The sequence below is a fragment of the Mobula birostris genome, chromosome 3 (genome assembly GCF_030028105.1).
Source record: "Mobula birostris isolate sMobBir1 chromosome 3, sMobBir1.hap1, whole genome shotgun sequence".
NCBI classification, from domain to species: Eukaryota; Metazoa; Chordata; class Chondrichthyes; order Myliobatiformes; family Myliobatidae; genus Mobula; species Mobula birostris.
Genome location: NC_092372.1, coordinates 106,492,657 through 106,511,065, shown reverse-complemented (window position 1 = coordinate 106,511,065; position 18,409 = coordinate 106,492,657). Strand labels below are relative to the sequence as shown.

The window sequence follows — 18,409 nt, the reverse complement described above, 5'->3', positions numbered from 1 at the left end:
CTTCGTATGATCAGCAAATTTGCTGATCCAATTTACCACATTATCATCCAGATCATCCAGCCACAGCCCTCCACTCAGAGCAGCAATCCTCCACTACCATTCTCTGGCTTCTTCCATTGAGCCAATGTCTAATCCAATTTACTATCTCTCCATGCATACCAAGCGACTGAATCTTCCTAACTAACCTCCCATGCAGGACCTTGTCAAAGGCCTTACTGAAGTCCATGTAGACAACATCCACTGCCTTCCCTTTATCCACTTTCCTGGTAACCTCCTCGAAAAATTCTAATAGATTTATTAAACATGACCTACCACGCACAAAGCCATGTTGACTCTCCCTAATAAGTCCCTGTCTATCCAAATACTTGTAGATCCTATCTTTTAGTTCTTCTTCCAATAATTTACCTATGACTGATGTCAAACTTACCAGCCTATAATTTTCCAGATTACTTTTAGAGCCTTTTTTAAACAATGGGACAATATGAGCTACTCTCCAATCCTCCAGCACCTCATCCGTAGATACCGACACAACAATTGTAGGCCGTATCTCGGGTAATGATGAGTTTGAGTACAGAGAGGAAATTAAGAACCTGGTGGCATGGTGCAAAGACAATAACCTATCCCTCAACGTCAGCAAGATGAAGGAATTGGTTGTTGACTTCAGAAGGATTAGCGGACTGCACGACCCAATTTGCATCAGTGGTGCGCAAGTGGAACAGGTCAAAAGCTTTAAGTTCCTTGGGTCAATATTACAAGTGACCTGACTTGGTCCAACCAAGCAGAGTTCACTGCAAAGAAGTCCCATCAGCGCCTTTACTTCCTGAGAAAACTAAAGAAATTTGGCCTGTCCCCTAAAACCCTCACTAATTTTTATAGATGCAACGTAGAAAGCATTATTCTAGGGTGCATCACAACCTGGTATGGAAGTTGTCCTGTCCAAGTCCGAAAGAAGCTGCAGAAGATCGTGAACACGGCGCAGCACATCACACAAACCAATCTTCCATCCGTGGACTCACTTTACACCGCACGCTTTCGGAGCAGTGCTGCCAGGATAATCAAGTCACGACCCACCCAGCCAACAGACTTTTCGTCCCTCTCCCCTCCGGGAGAAGGTTCAGGAGCTTGAAGACCCGTATGGCCAGATTTGGGAACAGGTTCTTTCCAACTGTGATAAGACTGCTGAATGGATCCTGACCCGGATCTGGGCCGTACCCTCCAAGTATCTGGACCTGCCTCTCGGTTTTTTTGCACTACCTTACTTCCCATTTTTCTGTTTTCTGTTTATGATTTATAATTTAGATGTTTAATATTTACTAATTTTAACTACTTTTAATATTCATAATATTTAATATTTGTAATCCAGGGAGTGTGGAGCACAGAATCAAATATCGCTTTGATGATTGTACATTCTAGTACCAATTGTTTGGTGGCAATAAAGTATAAAGTAAAGTAAAGTAAAGTATACCTGCCAGGGCCCCTGCAATTTCAACAGTAGTCTCCTTCAAGGTTCGAGGGAATACCCTGTCAGGTTCTGGGAATTTATCTACTCTGATTTGCTGCAAGGTAGCAAGTACCTCCTCCTCTTCAATCTGTACAGTTTCCATGACCTCACTACTTGTTAGCCTTATTTCCATTTACTCCATGCCAGTTTCCTTAGTAAATACAGATGCAAATAACCCATTTAAGATCTCCCCCATTTCTTTTGGTTCCGTACATATCTGACCACTCTGATCGGCAAAAGGACCAAATTTATCCCGTACTATCCTTTTGTTCTTAATATACCTGTAGAAGTACTTTGGATTATCCTTCACCTTAACTGCCAAAGCAACCTCATGTCTTCTTTTAGCCCTCCTGATTTCTTTCTTAAGTTTTTTTTTGCACTTTTTATACTCCTCAAGCACGTTATTTGCTCCCTGTTTCCTATACATGTCATACATCTCTCTCTTCTTCTTAATCAGAGTTCCAATATCCCTTGAGAACCAAGGTTCCTTATTCTTATTCACTTTGCGTTTAATCTTGACAGGAACATACAAACTCTGCATTCTCAAAATTGCTCCTTTGAAGGCTTCCCACTTACCAATCGCATCCTTGCCCGAGAACAACCTGTCCCAATCCACGCTTTTTAGGTCCTTTTTCATTTCTTCAAATTTGGCCTTTTTCCAGTTTAGAACCTCAACAAGAGGACCAGATCTATCTTTATCCATAATCAAGTTGAAACCAATGGTGTTATGATCACTGGAATCAAAGTGTTCCCCTGCACATACTTCCGTCACCTGTCATAACTCGTTTCTTAATAGGAGATCTAATATTGCATCAAATAATCTGCTTGGTTCCAGGTGTTTTTTTACTTAGTATTTAACTTCAAATATTATTTCATGATTGCTTTATTTTGTCTTATGCTTTTATTGCCACTTCCTTAGCCGCTTAGCCTCCTGATATTTCTTCTTTCTTTATTATAGTGAGTATGTGAGTTGTTGGTAATGCTTGTAAGGTTATATTTATTGCTATACATAATTCGCCTCCAAAGGTGTTAGGAAAACGTTGCCTGGAAATCTTCCAGTCTTGTGATGATGCTACTACCTTAATTGTTTAGGTAGGTGGTGCCAGGTTCCTGGGTATAAATGGGCATTACTTACATGCAAGAACCTACCTAAAGGTATATGTTTGGAAGAGCTTCTGGGGAACATCATTACCAGATTTCAATGGACTGCTGGGCGATATGTAGCTGTACTTCTCACCCATTGGACCATCAGTTCCTGGTTAAAGCTAAACATAGAGCCATTGGTCAGCACTATTTCCTATTTTCCATGTCACTTATGTTCCCTTTTAACATACTTAAAAGAAAAGAATGTCGACATTTTAAATCCATGTCAGATATACTGGTAAAAGAAAATTGTTTATTTTAAGATAGATACTATTTCTAAAATCAGGAATGTTACATTAAGGCTGAGTGAATATGTGAAAACTATAAAGAGGGGTGATTACTAATGAAAGCCTTATTGAGAATACATCAACTAATATGCCAAGAAGGCGTGTTTATTTTTAATTAGCAGGCTGCAACATTCTATCACAGTCTGTGTGATATATGACATCAGCTTTCCTATTTCAATGCCACATTTAATCTGTATAAGGTTTCTTTTTAGGAGAAAACAAGTTTGAGAAAATCCGCTGGTGACTGACATTCACTAATCATGCCTTAATGGGTAATTATGGCTGTTTGTTACTTCTAACAGAAGGAGTAATTAAAATGTAGACTGTGCCTTTTCCACACGTATTCCTCCACAACTTGGAATTTTTCTGTCCCTAATCACACTGTAATCATCATTTTAATCAAGTCTTATCTATTAATCTTTCAAGATGACCAGAAGCTAGGGGTACCCTGATGAAGATAAGAAGAACAGAATTCATTTAGTCACAAAAACAAAATGTGGGATCTGATTTTCTTCCATCATTAGTAAATCTTTTGTTGCCTTTGCATAGCTTAATGTTCAGCTGTTAAGTTTCTGTTGAAATTCGATTTTTAATTGTCCTATGCCCATGAGACCATTTCCAGAGGAGCTGACAGATGCTGTTCTGTTTACAGAAACATGGCATTCCTATTGACATGGGCTATGCTGTGGCACCGCACCACTCTGGCGTCTATCCAGTCCATGTTCAGCTCTATGAAGCATGGAAGAAAGTTTGGGGCATCAAGGTGACCAGTACTGAGGAATACCCGCACTTGAAACCTGCACGATACAGGCACGGCTTCATCCATAGTGGCATCATGGTAGGAAGCAGCTGATTTCCTTTTAAGAAATCTTGGATTGCTGATCCTCTATATATCTAAATTGTCATACCGTTTTCATTAGTGTGGATGTTTACTAAAAGTTGGAAAGTGGTTGTGTATCCACCCGAAGAAGTTTTCAATAAATTCTACAATTGCAAGTAGTAAATCACTGAAACACAGAGAGATTCTGCAGATGCTGGGAGTCTAATGAGTATAGACACAAGTCAGGCAGCATCTATGAAGGGAGATGAACAGTCGATGTTTCAAGCCAAGACCCTTCATCAGGACAGTTACTGTCTGTGTATAATTGGAGAGACTGTTGACTACTTTTTCTGAATCAGTCAGTGAAATCATCTGTTTGCATATTTGTCCTCTTATTCTATAAAACTAAAAGAAACATAGGTAGGAAAGGTTTAGAGAGACATGGGCAAAGAGACTAGTTTAGATGGGAACCTTGGTCAGTGTGAACCAATTGGGTCAAAGACCTGTTTCCATGCTCCATGAGAAAACAGAGTGGCGGGGTGGAGATATGTCTCCAACGAAGGAGGCGTAAGGTGCTCCCTCCCTCCACTAGCCTGTGAGTCACCCTTGGACAAGGTGTAGCTCCTGCTTAGCCCCCCTCCACCCACCTCCCCACCCCCATCAGAGTCACATGAAGCCATGGGAGCAGGTGGTGGATGGTCGTATGAGCTGCTGGTGCATATCACAAGTCCCGGTTATGCAACCACTGACTCCAGGTAAAGAATCTCTGAAGAGTATTGATAATGACTGGGGTCACCCGTTTTGTAAAGACACTGCCCAGAAGAAAGCAATGGTAAACCACTTTAGTAGAAAAATTTGCCAAGAACAATCGTGTTCATGGAAAGACCATGGTCACCCATGTCAGACGAGATGGCACATAATGATGATGGATTTAATATTCAAAACAATTCAACATATAATATTGATTTAATTCTAAAAAATTGCTGAAATGAACACATGAAAACATGTACGGAAACAATTGACATTTGAAAACCTAAAATCTGCAGATGCTGGAATTATTGAAACAGAAATCTTGGAACAAGATTGAAGGAGAAAGTGCTCAGAAACAGCGATTTTCAGCTGGTTAGAAGCATCTGTGGAGGAAGAAGCAGTGTTAGCATTTCAGTTCAATGATCTTTTATCAGAACTAGGAAAATTAAACATTTGGAGCTAATTTCAGCTTGTGACACATGCCATTAATCATATCCTTGGCATCCAGTCCTCTGTAGAACTTGTTTCAGTCATCACTTAATGAGCAGAGGGGTGCTGCGTATTAAAGACATGAACCAAAGCAAAGTCAAAATGGTGATTTCCAAACAGATTAATGGGATACTTATTTCACACAAGGGCCACAATCTCTATCATTGGAAAGACAAGGGCAGCAGGGTCATGGGAACTGGCTGAGAGTTCTGGAACTACCTGTTTGGCAAACCTCTAGGAGTTCCTTTGCCATGTGGACTGCAATTTTTCCACCACTGCCTTCTCATGAGCTAGTTTGGTAATAAATGTGCAACACCCAAGAATAGATTTGTATGATACCATGGTTCAGTCCCAAGCATTTACTTGGTGGTGTACTTCCACCACACATCTGTACAGAAGACCATAGCTTGGCCAGAGATTGGGCTTTGAACTTTACGGTAGAAATAATGCTCCAGAGTTAGTTTGTTCAGGCTACCATTGTGTCATCATTGGGGTAGGTTTGGAGATGAGAGGGGTAAAGGAAAACAGAGGAGAATGATAGTCTATGGAAGACTATCTTAAGAGTGAAAAAGTAATTCCTAGTGAAGCTAGAGACAGAATTGGATGCACGGCAGCTACGGCAGGGTTTGTAGGCCATATCTTCTTACAATGTCAAACTGAACATCATGATGGCTGTGATGCTTCACTCTCTATTGAGCTGAATGCATTTTGAAAAGGAGAATAAAACTATATCTGTGCGAATTCCTGTAGCATCTGTCTCAGAGTTGATGTTAGAACATCTTTCAAGATGGTGAACCATTGCATGACATCAGGCCCTGATAGTGTACCTGGCAGAACACTGAAAGCCTGTGCCAACCATCTGTTTGGAGTGTTCAAGGACATTTTCAATCTCTCATTGCTGCAGTAAGAGGTTCTCATTTGTTTCATAAGGGGATCGATGACATTAGTGTCCTGGAAGAGCAGGGTGAACTGTCTCAATGACGCTCACATCTACTGTGATGAAGTGGTTTGAGAGCTTGGTCATGGCTAGAATTGACACCTGCATAAGCAAAGACCTGGGCCTGTTGTAATTTACCTCCACCACAATAGGTGTACAGCGGATGCGATCTTACTGGCTCTCCACCCAACCTTGGACTGCCTGGACAACAGTGAGACCTACTGTACATCAGGCTGCTATTTATTGATTACATCTCAGAATTCAACACCATCAAACCCTCACTACTAATCAGTAAGCTTCAAAATTTGGGCCTCTGTACCTCCCTCTGCAAATGGATCCTTTACTTCCTCAGCAGGAGACCACAGTCAGTGTGGATTGGAAATAATATCTCCCCCAACTGGCCATCAACACAGGCACCACCTCAAAGGTCTCGTCAAAGGGTCAGCCTCAAGTTCCTGGCTGTCAACGACCCTAAGGGTCTATCCTGAGCCCAACATATTTAGCCGAATTATGAAGAAGGCGTGCCAGTGGCTATACTTCATCAGGAGATTGAGAAGATTTGGTATGTCACTAAATACTCAGGCAAGTGTCTACAGATGTACCATGAGAAGCATTCTGACTGATGCACAAGAGTAGAAGAAGCTATAGAGAGTTGTAAATCCAGCCAGCTCCATCGTGGATGCTAGCCTCCCAACCATCAAGGACACTTTCTAAAACTGATGCCTCAAGAATGTGGAATCTATCATTAGGGACCCTGACCGTCTTTTCATTACTGGCATAATGGAGGAGGGACAGGAGGCTAAAGACAAAGACTGAGTGTTTTTAAGAGCAGCTTTTTACCCCCTGCCATCAAATTTCTGAACAGTCCATGAACACTACTATTTTACTCTTTTTGCTCTACTTAATTTTGATGTTAATTTTTGAGTGGCCAGTACTCGCTGAAGTTTAGAGGCATAACGGGGATCTCACTGAAACCTATCGAATATCAGAAGGCCTAGATAGAGTGGATCAGGAGAGGATGTTTCCTACAGTGGGAATGTCTAGGACCAGAGGACACAGCCTCAGAATAGTTGGATGTCCCTTTGGAACAGAGATGAGGAGGAATTTCTTTAGCCAGAAGTTGGTGAATCTGTGGAATTTATTACCACAGATGGCTGTGGAGACCAAGTCATTGAGTATTTAAAGCGGAGGTTGACATGTTCTGGATTGGTAAAGGCATGAAAGGTTGCAGGGAGAAAGCAGGAGAATGGGATTGAGAGGAATAATAAATCAGCCATGAGATGGATAATAAATCAGCAAAGGCAGAGCAGACTCGATCGACTGAGTGGTCCTATGTCTTATGGTGTAGCTGCAACTTACAGTGACTGTTTTCATGAATTACCGCTGCCTCAAAACAACAGCTTTCATGATAAAAGTCAGTGATGATAAATCCTAATTCTGATTCTGATTCTAAGAGCTGTCACTAGCTTTTGGGAATGTTATGGAGAACAATTCATCTCATTTATACACCAAACTTCAAAAGACCAATAACATTGCATCTCATCGGTGTTGGCCTCTGTTTAGCCATATCATTCACTGGGGAAATCTTGCATGATCCAGATCAAATTTTCCCCCGGCAATATTCCTCTTGTTTTAGATTGGTTGCTGCTGATTTAAATCTGATAAGATCAACAAAAAAAACAAGTGGATTCTGAATTAGATTCTCATATCAAGTGCAGTATAAATTGCAAGATTTTCTAGTTATAGCATGCAGGGGTGACCAACCTTTTACATTCCATGCGTCAATTTTTTCACTCATGAGTTCAGATGCGATTTTTTTCACGCACGAGTTCTATATTAACATATTTTTATGAGAATTGAATGGGGGGGTTGTATGGCACATCTGAACTCGTGAGTGAAAAAATTGATGCATGGAATGTAAAAGGTTGGCCACCCCTGCATTAGAATGACATAATTCATACCAAATCACCATGTTTCATTTGGATCACTTTTTATATTTCACTGACTTACGTACATACAGTGTATGTAACATATAATACAGCATGGACTTCTCCATTTAACTATTATCTATTCATTCTTATGAGAGAAGATTAGTTTTAAAGTTCAAAGAAACCACTTATATCAATTAATATTCTTTTCAGCATTAAGGAGTGCTTTCCTCTAATACCCATCGCTCACCCTCTCGAGATTTCCTTATCGTTTCCTCCATTGCTTGGAAGTAGCAGGGCAGGATTTCTGATGTATGTCAATTGCAACATGATATCCTGATGCCTAAAGCAGCCCATTACCAGTAGTCAAATCATTATCCAGCTTATTCTGTGTGCCAGTGTAATTTATGGTTCCCCATCTCTTAGCTTGAGCAAGACGACCTATACAATAATTTCCAAATAACAAAGGGTGTCTGACTTTCACATTCCTCAGTTGCTCCAATGCAATCAGTTGCCCATAACTTATTACAGAGCAAGCCATCGATATATGAAAATTGATAATTAAATTCCCCATTTGTTTCTTCACCTCCTTTTTCTGTCCCTTGTTACCAGGTTTTACCAGTTCACCAACATTATACAAGCATATCTGGCACCGCTGCACACATTTTAATAAATGCCCAATTCAACATGATTTGCCCAGGACCAAAGAAGTGTTTTTAATGCTGCTATCAAATAATGAGAAAGTGTTAAAGGAGCAAACTTGCAGGGAGATTTCAGGAAAACGAAAAGGTGTGTTGGTAAGGGACCTCAATCACCTCAATATAGACTGCTGAAGCTGCAGTGTAAATGCAAAAGAATAAGTTAATTCAATAAATTGTATAGTCAGTGGGCTTCCTATATAACAAAGGGAGCTAGGCCCAGTTGTCAGGAATGAAGCAGGCTCTTTTATATATAGAAGCATGGAGGAACATCTGGAGAAACTTCTGAAATGCCTGCTTCGCTGCCGCTGCTACTGTGCAATCGAGAATCTCCGGAGGGGAAGGCCCCAAATCCTCGGCTTTGCCTATTGCTTGTTGCCGGGGCCGGGTCAAAGCGCTCAGCAGAGATGGTGCTCGGTGCTCGGTGTCGGAGAGCTGGTCGGAGGCTCGAAGTTTTCGGACGGACTCGGAGTCGGACTGTGGTTGGGTGCTTCCAGGATGCTGCATTGGCAAGTTTGCAGCGCTGGAAGCTCATGGCAGCAAGAGTTTTCTTCCTTCAACCGTCTGCGTGAGGTGATGGGACTTGCGAGAGACTTTGAGACTTTTTTTTACCGTGCCCATGGTCTGTTCTTCTATCAAATTACGGTATTGCTCGCACTGTTGTAACGATATGTTATAATTATGTGGCTTTTGTCAGTTGTTTTTAGTCTTAGTTTGTCTTGTATTTCTGTGATATCATTCTGGAGGAACAAATTGTATCATTTCTTAATGCATGCATTACGAAATGACAATAAAAGAGGACTGCATATCCTCATAATCTAATCTAATCTAAGTATAAAAAATACTGAACTGGAAGAGAAGTAATTTTATAATTGCAGTAAAAATTCCTTCCCTAGCTGGTAGGTAAACAGGAAATGAAGAAGCAGAACCTTCAGAGAGGAGTAAATCCAGGTACCAGCTAGATGCTATCTGTAAGGTAAAAATTAGGATATTGAAAGCTGGGTCTCCCTCGAGAACCAATGATGAAGAGATGTAACAGAAAAAAAAATGAAGTTTATGACATGACTGGTACATAATCCATGAAAGATCCAAGCCAAGTACAAATGCTTAGAGGAGAACCAAATGAAATGAAGCAAAGGAGCAAGAAAAAGGTGGTTTGAAACCCCTACGTTGAGAGTGAGATGTGGTGGTGGTGGTGGTGATGGCATCCGTTAGTCTCGCGAGACCATGGATCTGCGCCTGGAGAGTCTTGCAAGTGTCCTTTCCAAGGCGCAGGCCTGGACAAGGTTGTATGGAAGACCGGCAGTTGCCCATGCAACCAGTCTCCCCTCTCCACGACACCGATGTTGTCCAAGGGAAGGGCAAGGGCTGATACAGCTTGGCACCAGTGTCGTCGCAGGAGTTGCCAGAACGAGGTTGAAGGCAACGTCGGACTGCCTTAGGGACTCCAGCTCCGGATTTGTCCTCAGGGTTTACTCCCGAAGCCTTTCCCATAAGTGGGAATGGCCACAACACGGCGGAGTTTTCCCTCTCTGAGATGGACTGCCTTCCCAGGCTGACGAGCTCCATCTACCCGAAGCACTGGTTTTAAGGCGCCAGGACCCGCCTTCGCCCCTTCTCCTGTCAGTAGGAACAGTTTCGTCAGGCTTAGAGGCTAAGCCACACAAGAAGGCCAGGAGTTGGACTTGGTTGTCAGAGGCTATTTGAGGCATATGCATGCCGTGAGGAGTACTTTTAGGTAGTGGGAGCTTGTCCCCACTACTACCCCTCGGCTTGACAACCTTGGAACCAAACAGAGAGTGGGATAGCTGAAGTAAAAAGGGATGTGAAGCATTTTGTTCGCTTGTGAAACACCATAAGGTAATCAGAAGAAGAGTGGTGCTCATCCAGGATTAAAAAGGAGATCTTGTTATGTAGACAGATGGTATAAAGAGGCAGCGAATGTGTAATTTGCAAAAGAAGAGAATGCTGCAAAAGTCACAGTAAGTGAAGAAATACTATTATAGATAATTTGCATTGTATAAACATGGTTAAAATGTTGACTGCTCAAAGCAGAGAAGGGGAGGCAGACGTAGGTGGAATACATCTTTGGTTGCTGATGGTAAAAATAGCTGAGACAGTGTTGAGAAATTCCAAGTCCCTTAGCAATGTAATTGACTCTTTAATCCTTTCGAGAAGCTACTCAGTTCAGTGACAGTTTGGGATGGACAATAAACACTGGATGAGCCAGCTTTGCCCATAACTGTGAAGGAATAAATAAAAAAGAACTTTCAACACTGATACAGTTTCATTTTGTCAATGCAAAGATCATTAGTTCATTTAACACAGGGATAAATAAAGGTACTGGGTAGATGGAGTCTGTCAAAGACCCCATCAGCGTAAGGATGTATGTCAAATTTAAATAAGTCAGAGATAAGGACACAGCCTAAAACCTAAATCAGTTAGTTGAATGTTGCCAGCTCAGGCAATTCTGAATGTTATGTGCAACCCAGCCATCAACAGAGATGAAATCTTTGTAAGTGTGGAAACAAATGTTGCCCTCAGGTCTCTCAGTTATATTAATGCTATTACCACTTGATGCCAAAGACATTCTCTTCAATGCTCAGTAAGTGAAAGGAAGAGAGGAAAATTCCCCTTGGCAAATGGCTATATATGTAGATTTGACTACTGAAATAGTTTAATTATCTATTTCTGTTTGGCTTGGAAGAACAGCAATCATTTATTATAAAACGTTAGCTTGATGAAATGAGATAACTACTGTGGTAAATGGGAAGAGAAGCCATTTGCAGAGAGAAGTTTTGGATTCTGGAGTTAATTAAAATTTCTGGGGGTAAAATTGGACTTTGCCAATTGTGTGAAATGGTCTCACAGTAAATTGATAGCTTATTTTACACCCTCCCCATTTTAATTTTCGCTGTTGTCTCTTTTCTAAGCACTGTTATACTACAAGTTAATGTTATGAGCTTAGCATTTTAAAAGTCATTTGAATCTTCTTCCAACATCCTTTCAGTCAGTATGTTACAATAACTTTTTGCATTAGAATAAATGTCTCTTGGATGCAGTGCCTGTTAGACATGTGCTCTTGTGGGGAAGAATTCTGATTCACTTCAGAAAGAAAATGTTGCCAAGTCAGTCTTTTTCTTTCATTTGTTAAATTTCAGGTTTGAATATGACCCTGCATAGCAAAAAAAGAAGATTCTTTACAATATGAGGCAGCCCAGGATTCTATATCAAAAATGCAAAATCATTTCAGCTTGAACCGGACATTTAATGGAACTGAATTTGAACAGGCTGCTTTTTTATTTGCTGAAACTATCAGTCAGTTTAATGTTCAGTCAGACAGCTCCAAGTATTAGGAATTATTTTACAAGCAAGCAGACTTCCATTGTCAATTTATTATGTTACAATAAAAAATATTTCCAATGTTTCCAAAATGAAATAATGAAATACTCTATTTTGTACAGAGCTGTTTGTACCTGACCATTAAAAACACCACAGACATATTTAAGCGATTATTATTTTCTTGGGAACTCCAAAGGTTCTGTAAAATACAGAATTCAGCTTGATTCTCTAGGACAAGGGAGACAAAACATAATACAACTTATACATGAACAACAGGAATTCTGCAGATGCTGGAAATTCAAGCAACACACATCAAAGTTGCCGGTGAACGCAGCAGGCCAGGCAGCATCTCTAGGAAGAGGTACAGTCGACGTTTCAGGCCAAGACCCTTCGTCAGGACTAACTGAAGGAAGAGTGAGTAAGAGATTTGAAAGTTGGAGGGGGAGGGGGAGATCCAAAATGATAGGAGAAGACAGGAGGGGGAGGGATGGAGCCAAGAGCTGGACAGGTGACTAGCAAAAGGGATGTCCCATGATCCTCTCGTATCCCTTTTGCCAGTCACCTGTCCAGCTCTTGGCTCCATCCCTCCACCTCCTATCTTCTCCTATCATTTTGGATCTCCCCCTCCCCCTCCAACTTTCAAATCCCATACTCACTCTTCCTTCAGTTAGTCCTGACGAAGGGTGTCGGCCTGAAACGTCGACTGTACCTCTTCCTAGAGATGCTGCCTGGCCTGCTGCGTTCACCAGCAACTTTGATGTGTGTTGCACAACTTATACATAGGTGTGTATAACGGTAAGTCTTCCCAAGTTATATCAGCTTCAGTCAGATTTGATCTGCCATATTGCTATATTCCTCTGATCTCAGATGCTGTCCTTTCCACTGCCCACTGCCCATTGCCCCCTGCCCCCTGCCCTCAGAGTCAGGCCTCCAATCTTCCCCTGTTTCATGTTATCTCATTGGGGAAAGGATGTTCACTTGACTGAAGTCAAAGACTTCAGAGCAACACACACACAATGCTGGGGGAAAGTATAGTCAACATTTCAGCCCAAAATGTCAACTGTACATTTTTCCCATAGATGCTGTCTGGCCTGCTGAGTTCCTCCAGAATTTTGTGTATGTTGTTTGGATTTCCAGCACCTGCAGATTTTCTCTTGTTTGTCAAAGATTTCAGGTTGTGGCTGTTCCTCCTGCTGCCAGTCAGTCTGAAGGCCGGGATGAGGACCTGTGATTAAGTGTAAGAAGGAAACAAATCTTTGTTTAGCATGCATTATATACTTACTGGATTAAGAAGAACAGTAAGAAAAAGCTCTCCTCCCCTGATGCTTTTGTCCAGTTCTTTTGGGCCTCCAGGGTATATTTTGTAGAATATGGTATGGGTGAAAAGGCCACAAGTTTGACGTGGGAGTACCTGAGTACCTGAATCTCTAGGAAGAAGTACCTGAGAAAGAATTGGTCGAGATATATGTGCAGAGATAGTGGGTGGTGTGCGTGTGTATGTGTGTAAGAAAGAGTAAAAGGTAAGATAGAGCAGAGTGAGAGGATATATATAGGCAGTGTCAGGTGAGGGTGTGTGATGGACAGAGTGAAGTGAGGGTAGGTGCAAGTGGTGAGGGGGAAGTTGGAGGCAGCCAGGGTATGGGGCAAAATGAGAATTTAGAAAGGAGATGTGGTAATGGGGAGAGTGAGAGAGACTAAATAAAGAGATATGAGAGAGAATAAGTGATCTTTGGTATTTTCCTTTGTCCTCCACAACAATACACTCCATCTCTCTTCCCCTGTTCCATCTCATTCTCTCAAACCCGAACTAGATCTGTCTATCTGGCTGCTCCCTCCTCACCCCTTGTTATGGATAATTCTGCAGGCTGTATATGCTCAGGCTGCCTTATTGTGAAGTCCTGTGGTAATTAATGTTCTCTGCTGCTGTCCACGGATGTCAAATGGCAAGTTATAGCAAGTTTACTTTCTAAATTTTGTGAACCTTGTGATCTAGGTAACAAGGTTTCTTGCACAGTGCACCATGCACCGTTTCCAAGGGGAACAACTCTGCCTTGTGCATGGAATACAATTTGCAAATAGACATTTTTCAGGAAATATGCTTTTGTAACAGTGAAGTCTTCAAAATGGTGTGACTTACACCCTGGATTTCGTGGGAAGTTTGAAAAAAGGAAACTAGTTACTTGACAACTCCTACTGCTTTCCAAAGTTCTTTTTTAAATTGAATTCTCACTTTTCTATCAACTTATTCTGGTTTGTGTAAGATTTTGCTCTGAGAAAGCCTGTTCAAATGTACGCCTTTCTATTTCCCTTATTGCTTCAGGTACTCCCACGTCAAACTTGTGGCCTTTTCACCCATACCATATTCTACAAAGAATACCCTGGAGGCCCAAAAGAACTGGACAAAAGCATCAGGGGAGGAGAGCTTTTTCTTACTGTTCTTCTTAATCCAGTAAGTATATAATGCATGCTAAACAAAGATTTGTTTCCTTCTTATACTTAATCACTGGATATTACTGGAAAAGCTTGTATTCATTCTTAATTACTAATTATCCTTGAGAAGGTGGTGTGAACTGCCTTTTTGACCCTATACAGTCTGTGAGCTGGCAGTCACTTTGAAATAAAGTATACACAAGTCACTAGGTTTGAGAGCTGACTAAGTAAAATTTGCAAGTTGCTTTAAGAGTACCTGCTGACTTTTACAGTCTCTATATGTCTCTAAACACTCTGAAACGATGAAATATTCTTTGAATTGTACTCACTCCTGTTATGTTGGATAAGTAGCAACTAATTTCCAGAAAGCCACCATCCAAAAAAAAATAGGTGCCAGAAAGAGTAGGTAATCTCCTGTAGTTTCATTGGAGGAGGGAGACCTGTTGACCAGAGGTACATGAGCATATATATGGTGATCTTTTCTGTAATAATATCATGCAGTCTTTGAAAGCTGTTTGATGTATGACTCATCTGGAAGATGGTTTTTCCTTCAATGCAGCTCTTCCCGAGTCTGGGTAGTAAAACTAAGGCTACCTGGTTTGCCACAATTAGAAGAGCAGCTGTCTTACAAATATTTTATCTCAACTTTTCTTGCTAATCATTAGAACTGCAGTAATACGTTGTTCTAGAGACCTCATTGTGACCTTGGAAATGTGGGGATTCCCTTGTGGTTGTAAAATGTACAATCTCTACCTTGTTGTTTTAATGAGTGAACCGATAGAGTTAAATCTGAAAGCCATTTCAGCTTTATGAAAAAGAACAGAAGAAAATAGGAGCAGAAAGGAGTTGGCCACCAGGGTTGCCAAACCTGCCTCATCATTTAACATGATTATAGTCGACTTAGGCCGGTCTTCCCTCCTTCTGTGCCAGTTTCCCTATCACTCAGGTCTATGATTTTTCAAATATCTTTATCTCCACCTTCCTCTGAAGGAAAGAATTCCAGATGATCAGACCTACTGAAAGAAGAAGTTTCTATGCAGTTTAATTTCTGGCTTTGTCCCTTTGCTCATGACTATGCAACAAGTGAGAAAATCTTAACCTCTCACAATGTGCTGGAGGAACTCAGCCGACGTCGACTAATCTTTTCAACTGATGCTGACTGACCTGCTGAGTTCCTCCAGCACATTGTGAGTGTTCCTTTGACAACAGCATCTGCAGATTATTTTGTGTTTAAATCTTAACCTCTACCTGTTAAGCCCTTCTATGTTTGAATAAGATTGCCCTTCATTCTTCTGCACTCCAAGGATCACAGACCTGTGCCTTAAAGCTGCATCTATTTCAATGCACATAGCTTAGTCGATAAAGTAAGGATGTGGATTGTCTCCAAAGACTGAGATAATGTGGCTATAATAGGAATGCGGCGGAGAGAAGCGTAAGATAAGCAGCTCAGTGTTGTAGGATACTGATGTTTAGAAGTGATCGAAGAACATGAAGAGTAGAGGGAGTACTGGCTGAATACTCATGCACTGACATCTTCACAAACATCTTCAATACTTCACTTATCCAGGTGCTGTCCCCACATGCTTCACATCTACCACCATCATCCCTGTACCAAAGAAGTCTACACCTTGTGAATAAAGCAAATTCTGCCCTGTGGCACTGGCACCAATCATCAGGAAGTGCTTTGAAGGGCTGGTAGTGGCACACATCAAAAATTCCATTTCTGCTACACTGGGCACTCACCAATATGCCTCAAAGTTGCTGGCGAACGCAGCAGGCCAGGCAGCATCTCTAGGAAGAGGTACAGTTGATGTTTCGGGCCGACACCCTTCGTCAGGACTAACTGAAGGAAGAGCTAGTAAGAGATTTGAGAGGGGGAGGGGGAGATCCAAAATGATAGGAGACAGGAGGGGGAGGGATGGAGCCAGGAGCTGGACAGGTGATTGGCAAAAGGAATATGAGAGGATCATGGGACAGGAGGCCCAGGGAGAAAGAAAAGGCGGGGGGAAAGACCCAGAGGATGGGCAAGGGGTATAGTCAGAGGGACAGAGGGAGAAAAAGGAGAGAGAGAGAAAGAATGTGTGTATATGAATAAATAACGGATGGAGTACGAGGGGGAGGTGGGGAATTAGCGGAAGTTAGAGAGGTCAGTGTTCACGCCATCAGGTTGAGGGCTACCCAGACGAAATATAAGGTGTTGTTCCTCCAACCTGAGTATGGCTTCATCTTTACAGTAGAGGAGGCCGTGGATAGACATATCAGAATGGGAATGGGATGTGGAATTAAAATGTGTGGCCACTGGGAGATCCTGCTTTCTCTGGCGGACAGAGCGTAGGTGTTCAGCAAAACGATCTCCCAGCCTGCGTCGGGTCTTGCCAATATATAGAAGGCCAAATCGGGAGCACCGGACGCAGTATATCACCCCAGGCAAATAACCTCTTTCTCAAGGTCAGCAAGACAAAGGAGATGGTTTGTGTGGTGCATCCAAGACAGTTTCATCCTGAAGTACATAGAGGAGCCTGCTTGGTAAGAGACAATACCAGGCCTTGTCTTAGTGAATGATTTGGGCCAAGTAACAGAAGTAGCAGTAGTGTCTACAGTTGTGTTAGTTTTAAAATAATTGTGGGAAGACAGGCCCACTGATTAGAGTCCTGAACTGGAGCATGTTCACTTTTGAGGCTATTATGTAGCATCTAACTAAGATCAACTAAGTTACTCTGTTTAAAGGCAAAGGATCTAAAAGGGTTCAGGGGCAGCATGTTGCTCTTAGAGTAAAGGGCAGGCATACCAAGTTTAGGGAACCTTGACTGATGAGAGATACTGAAACTGTGCTAAGGAAAGAGAAGCGTACATCACATTTTGGTAGCTGGATACAAACGTATCACTTGACAAATATAAAGGTTTAAGGTAAAAAAAAATCAGGAGAGCAAAAATACAGTATGAGATGGATTTGGCAGGTTGAGTTAAGGATAATCCCAAGAGGTTCTTCATTTATATTAACAGTAAAAAGGTGACTAGGAGAGATAGCAGAGACTAGGTTATCTTAAAGACCATCAAGGAGCCAAAGGAGATGGCTGAAGTTTCTAATGCCTATTTCTCCTTGGTGTTTATGAAGCAAAATGTAATAGGTGCCGAAGAAATGTGGGTAGTAACAAGTGAGGTATTGGATCATATGCATATGATGAGAAGGAGGTATTTGCAACCTTGAGGCACATTAAGCTGGACAAATCCCGAGGGTCTGATCAAATACACCCCAGACCTTATGGAAGGCCAGGGAAGAAATTTTGGAGATCCTTGTAGAGTATTTGCTTCATCGTTAGCTACTAGCAAAGTTCCAGAAGACTGGAGGGTGGTGAATGTTGTTCCATTGTTTGAGAAATGTAGCAATGACAGGCCAGGGAGCTACAAGCCAGTGAACTAACTTCACTTGAAGGGAAGTTACAGAAGGGAATTCTGAGGGACAAGATTTGCCATCACTTGGAAAGTCAAGGCCTGATAAGAAATAATCAGAATAGTTTTGTGCATGGCAGGGCATGTCTGCCAAATATTTGAGGTTTTCAAAGAGGTAACTAACAGGATAGATGAATGTCAGAGAATGTTGGACTTTCGTAAGGACTTTGATAAGGTCCCATATGGGAATCTGATCTGGAAGGTGAGGTTGCATGGGATACAAGGGGTGTCAGAGAAGTAGATTCAGAATTGGTTCAGACAGAAAGCCGAGGGTAATGGCTTAAAGACAGTTCTCCAACTGGAAGCCTGTGCATAGGGGAATGCCCCAGGGTCAATGTTAAACCCTCTGTTATTCATGTTTGTAATGATTTGAATGTAAATGTACATGGCACAATTAGCAATGTTTGCTGATGATACTAAATTTGGGGGTCTTGGTGATAGTAAATGACGAAGCAATTTTGATCAGTTAGGAAGATAGGTTGAGGAATAGCAAATGGATTTCAGCTTAGGTAAATGTGAGGTGATGCATCTTGGACACTCAAACCAGTGAATGGCAAAATACTGATATGTGTTGTGGATCGGGGGCGGGGGTACAAGTGCACCATTCACTGATATGGCTATGCTGTCTCACTGA

The 18,409-nt window shown here is 41.7% G+C and overlaps 1 protein-coding gene across 5 annotated transcripts in view; it reads left to right on the top strand.

Annotated features, from left to right (window-relative positions):
- ndst3 (N-deacetylase/N-sulfotransferase (heparan glucosaminyl) 3) overlaps window positions 1-18,409 on the top strand; it is a 726,179-nt gene that overhangs the window by 626,249 nt on the left and 81,521 nt on the right. For all 5 annotated transcript variants that reach the window (XM_072253177.1, XM_072253181.1, XM_072253180.1 and 2 more), the window contains 2 exons: window positions 3,584-3,769; window positions 14,216-14,344. In XM_072253177.1, the coding sequence (XP_072109278.1) occupies window positions 3,584-3,769; window positions 14,216-14,344 (315 nt within the window). The remainder of the gene's footprint in view (window positions 1-3,583; window positions 3,770-14,215; window positions 14,345-18,409) is intronic.